This window comes from Drosophila subpulchrella, chromosome 3R, assembly GCF_014743375.2.
Source record: "Drosophila subpulchrella strain 33 F10 #4 breed RU33 chromosome 3R, RU_Dsub_v1.1 Primary Assembly, whole genome shotgun sequence".
Lineage (NCBI taxonomy): Eukaryota > Metazoa > Arthropoda > Insecta > Diptera > Drosophilidae > Drosophila > Drosophila subpulchrella.
In genome coordinates, this window is record NC_050609.1 from 5486634 (window position 1) to 5491631 (window position 4998).

At 45.7% G+C, this 4998-nt stretch overlaps 2 protein-coding genes across 2 annotated transcripts; one reads left to right on the forward strand and one right to left on the reverse strand.

The window, feature by feature from the left end:
• Positions 1-18: 18 nt before the first annotated feature.
• LOC119552339 (cell wall protein DAN4) lies at positions 19-1221 on the reverse strand. The gene has a single exon (XM_037862071.1). It carries the CDS (start codon positions 1192-1194, stop codon positions 19-21), a length of 1176 nt encoding a protein of 391 aa, XP_037717999.1. The 5' UTR covers positions 1195-1221.
• Positions 1222-1435: 214 nt separating this feature from the next.
• On the forward strand, positions 1436-4987 carry LOC119548349 (116 kDa U5 small nuclear ribonucleoprotein component). The gene is made up of 7 exons (XM_037855567.1): positions 1436-1567; positions 1693-1814; positions 1874-2542; positions 2599-2690; positions 2745-2936; positions 3000-4502; positions 4566-4987. Exons 2-7 carry the CDS (start codon positions 1701-1703, stop codon positions 4921-4923), a joined length of 2928 nt encoding a protein of 975 aa, XP_037711495.1. The 5' UTR covers positions 1436-1567; positions 1693-1700; the 3' UTR covers positions 4924-4987.
• The last annotated feature ends 11 nt before the right edge of the window (positions 4988-4998 follow it).

Below are 4998 nucleotides of genomic sequence, written 5' to 3' on the forward strand. Positions count from 1 at the left end.
CTTTATTCAAAAATATATTTAGTACCAGTAAATTTCGGGCTCTGTGTCTGAAGTATACTTCATTTTTCTTGGCCTATGTCTTACAGACTCCTCCAAGAAATATTTTCGACTGGGAGTTGTGGTTTCTTCTTGACTTTGAATTATTTCAGTTGTCAAATTAAATCCAGATGGTGTCGAACTCTCCACTTCTGTGCTGTCAATCACTGTATCAAGGTATGAGGTTGTAGTTTCTATGCCTGGAGTGGTGCTAATGATTTCCAGCAGAGATGTAGAGGTTTCCTGGCTTTCAGTGGTTAATAATAGTTCATTTGTACTATGATTCTGATCATCTGAAGAAATTTCAGTGGTTGATTCATATGATTCTGTTGTAAAATCGTTATATTGGGTAGTTGAATCCGGCAATGTTGTTGATGCTGTAGAGAAATCTCCAATGATTGTCGTTGATTCCGGCAATGTTGTAGTAATTGGACTAATTTCTGTAATACCTGTAGATGGTGTAGATAAATTCTCAATGAAGGTCGTCGATTCTGGAAATTCTGTACTGCTTGGATTTGTTTCTGTAGAAAAATCTAAAGATCCGGGACTGGTTGTTGTAGAATAAATGGTTCTTGATTCCGGAGCTTCTGTAGTTGACTCCAAAATACTTGTAGTTGTTTCAGGAGCTTCCGATGTTACGAACATAGATTCAGTTGTACTCTGATCTTCTGAAGATATTTCAGTGGTTGATTCACTTGATTCTGTTGTAAAATCGGTAGACTGGGTAGTTGATTCCGGAAATTCCGTCCATGATGTTGTGGTCTCCAAAATTCTTGTGGTGGTTTCAGGCGATTCCGATATCAGAAAAATGGATTCTGTAGTTGAAATTCCAGGCTGCAATGTCGTTGTATCCTGAGTACTGCTTGTTGTGCTGGATATTTCCTCAGTAAAATAATTAGTCGTCGCCTCATCCGAGGGGGTTGTAGATTCCGCAATGCTTGCTACTGTGGTTGTGTCCCAAATATCTCCTTCGAATGGGTTTGTAAAATTTACTATTTGGGGTTTGTACGGCTCGTAGATTTTTGCCTTGTATGGCTTGTGATTCTTTATGTACTCTTTGGCTATGTTAATCCATTCGTCGCGATCAAGAATTTTATTTGAATCTCTGCTTGAAGTCACAAAATGTGCCATCAAAAGAAGCAAACACAATTTCTTCATAATGATGCTGACGCCAACCGGTGTCACTTTCGACTAATTACTTTAGGCGACTGCAGTGCAATATAAACCATAAGGTCTACCATTTTTCTGGAATCGCAACTACCTGCATTACCTGCTGGGGAAAACGTTAATTATGCCTAATGAGCGGGCAATTTTAAATGTTGCCGCCAGGGCTGCGTGCATTTAATCAATTTTGTGTTGGCAACGCCGTAAACAATGCCGGCGTTTTAACAGCTGTTCGATTTTTGAGAAGAAGAAGAACAGCGTGTTTGCAATCCGCGTTTTTGTGTAAAAATTGTAAAATCTTAAATTATTTGCTGTTTTTATTAGATTTCTCAATAGAAATAGTAAACAGAAGGTGTCCTTACTTTTGGTGAGTGGTTGAACATAAAAAAACAAGCGGGGACTTTTATCTTGAACCACCGTGAAAGCTTACAAGTTTTTGAGACGCCGCTTGCCAATTTTGAATGAAAATAATAAAAAATATGTACTCTTCAGCATTTAGCATGGATTCCGATTTGTACGATGAGTTTGGCAACTATATTGGCCCCGATCTAGACAGCGACGAGGATGATGACCAAAGTATTTACGGGCAACCCGATGTGCAGGATGATCCAGAGGTTTTTATATGTGAAATTGTTATAAAATGTTTATAATACCATTTGTTTTCCATTGAAAGGACGCCATGGACGAGGATGAGGTGGAGCCGCAGGAGGACGAGGATAAGGAAGTGACCGCCGTTGTTTTGCACGAGGACAAACGCTATTATCCCTCGGCCGTTGAGGTCTACGGGCCGGATGTGGAGACTATTGTCCAGGAGGAGGACGCTCAGCCGCTGGACAAGCCGCTCATCGAGCCGGTGAAAAAGCTTAAGTTCCAGATCAAGGAGCAGGACATGCAGGAGACCACCTACGACATGGAGTTCATGGCCGATCTAATGGACACACCACCTCTGATCCGCAACGTGGCATTAGTTGGCCACCTGCACCACGGCAAGACCACCTTTGTCGACTGCCTCATCCGGCAGACGCATCCGCAGTTCGAGAACATGGAGGAGCGCCAGTTGCGCTACACGGACACCCTGTTCACAGAGCAGGAGCGCGGTTGCAGCATCAAGGCCACGCCGGTGACTCTTGTCCTGCAGGATGTCAAGCAGAAGAGCTACTTGCTCAATATCTTTGACACCCCGGGACATGTCAACTTCTCGGACGAAGCCACTGCCGCCATGCGAATGTGCGATGGTGTGGTTCTGTTTATCGATGCAGCCGAGGGTGTCATGCTGAACACGGAGCGGCTGCTAAAACACGCGGTGCAGGAGCGCCAGGCAATCACCGTGTGCATAAACAAGGTTGGTGATGGTTTTATTGTCATCTTAGGTCTTTCTAATGTTTTCCTCTGACGCAGATTGATCGCCTCATCCTTGAACTGAAGTTACCGCCTCAGGACGCCTATTTTAAGCTCAAGCACATTGTGGAGGAGGTCAATGGTCTACTGAGGTGAGTAAAACTTTATCAAATAATGCAGAATCTTAATTCATTTTTTTCTTATAGCACCTATGGTGCCGCTGATGACAATCTGCTAGTTTCGCCCATCCTGGGCAACGTTTGCTTTGCCAGTTCGTTGTACGGCTTTTGTTTTACCTTGAAATCTTTTGCCAAACTCTATGCGGACACTTATGAGGGAGTGGCGTACCTGGACTTTGCCAAGCGCCTCTGGGGCGACATGTACTTCAACAGCAAAACGTAAGTGACTGTTACAAATTCTAATAACGAATTACAACAATTTCATTACCCATCTATAAATAGGCGTAAGTTCTCGAAAAAGCAGCCGCATAATTCGGCACAACGCAGCTTTGTGGAGTTCATTCTGGAGCCCATGTACAAGCTGATCGCCCAGGTGGTTGGTGATGTGGACACCACTTTGTCGGACACCCTGGCAGAGTTGAATGTGCGCGTCTCCAAAGAAGAAATGAAGTCCAACATACGACCTTTGTTGCGACTCGTCTGCAATCGTTTCATGGGCGACTGCAGCGGCTTCGTTGACATGTGCGTGGAGCATATTAAATCTCCTTTGGAAAATGCCAAGCGAAAGGTGGACCACATTTACACTGGACCCAAAGAGGGAGACATCTACCGAGATATGATTTCGTGCAATCAGTACGGCACCCTGATGGTGCACAGCTCCAAGATGTATCCCAACGATGACTGTACCTTCTTCCAAGTTCTGGCGAGGATTGTCTCTGGTACGCTGCATGCTGGTCAGGAGGTGCGTGTCCTAGGAGAGAACTACACGCTACAGGACGAGGAGGATTCCCGCATACTGCAGGTGGGCCGTCTGTGGGTATTTGAGTCTCGCTATAAAGTGGAGCTTAATCGAGTTCCCGCCGGAAATTGGGTGCTCATCGAAGGTATTGATCAGTGCATCGTTAAAACCTCCACGATTGTGGATATTAATGTCCCTGAGGACCTCTACATATTCCGGCCACTGAAGTTTAATACTCAGAGCATTATCAAGATAGCTGTGGAGCCTGTAAATCCGTCTGAGCTTCCCAAGATGTTGGATGGGCTTCGCAAAGTAAACAAATCTTATCCACTTCTTTCGACACGAGTCGAAGAATCGGGTGAGCATGTTATCTTAGGCACTGGCGAGCTGTACTTGGATTGTGTGATGCACGACCTGAGGAAAATGTACTCGGAGATTGACATAAAAGTGGCGGATCCTGTGGTGGCTTTCTGCGAAACGGTTGTGGAAACCAGTTCGCTAAAATGTTTTGCTGAAACCCCGAACAAGAAGAACAAAATAACCATGATCTCGGAGCCACTGGAAAAGGGTCTGGCCGAGGACATTGAAAACGGAACTGTCTGCATTAATTGGAACAAAAAACGAATTGGAGAGTTCTTCCAGGTCAACTACGATTGGGATCTCCTGGCTGCGCGTTCCATTTGGGCCTTCGGTCCCGACTCAACGGGTCCGAATATCCTCGTGGACGACACCCTGCCTTCGGAAGTGGACAAGAACCTATTGACAGCGGTAAAAGATTCGATTGTGCAGGGCTTTCAGTGGGGTACGCGTGAAGGGCCGCTTTGCGAGGAGCCCATTCGGAATGTAAAGTTTAAGATTCTCGACGGAGTTATCGCGAACGAGGCGCTGCATCGCGGCGGCGGACAGATAATTCCAACAGCACGTCGCGTGGCCTACTCTGCATTTCTGATGGCCACGCCGCGACTGATGGAACCGTATCTGTTTGTAGAGGTACAGGCACCTGCGGATTGTGTGTCTGCTGTCTATACTGTGCTGGCCAGGCGAAGGTGAGATTTAATTTACGGTTTCCGTGGAGAATCTGCTTTCTAATTGTATTTACATTTCTACAGAGGGCATGTAACGCAGGATGCTCCGGTTTCGGGTTCCCCTATCTACACGATTAAAGCCTTCATACCCGCCATTGATTCATTTGGATTTGAAACAGATCTCCGCACACACACCCAAGGTCAAGCCTTTTGTCTTTCGGTGTTTCATCACTGGCAGATAGTGCCTGGCGATCCGCTGGACAAGAGCATCATTATCCGACCCCTGGAGCCGCAGCAGGCATCCCATTTGGCGCGAGAGTTTATGATCAAGACGCGCCGCAGGAAGGGTCTCTCAGAGGATGTGTCCATCAACAAATTCTTCGACGATCCCATGTTGCTAGAATTGGCTCGCCAGGATGTGCTGGTCAACTACCCCCTGTAGGCTCAAGAACCCAAGTAAAACCAATAAAACTTTTAGACATACTTTCGGGATTTAAATTTCGAACTTTAAAGGAAG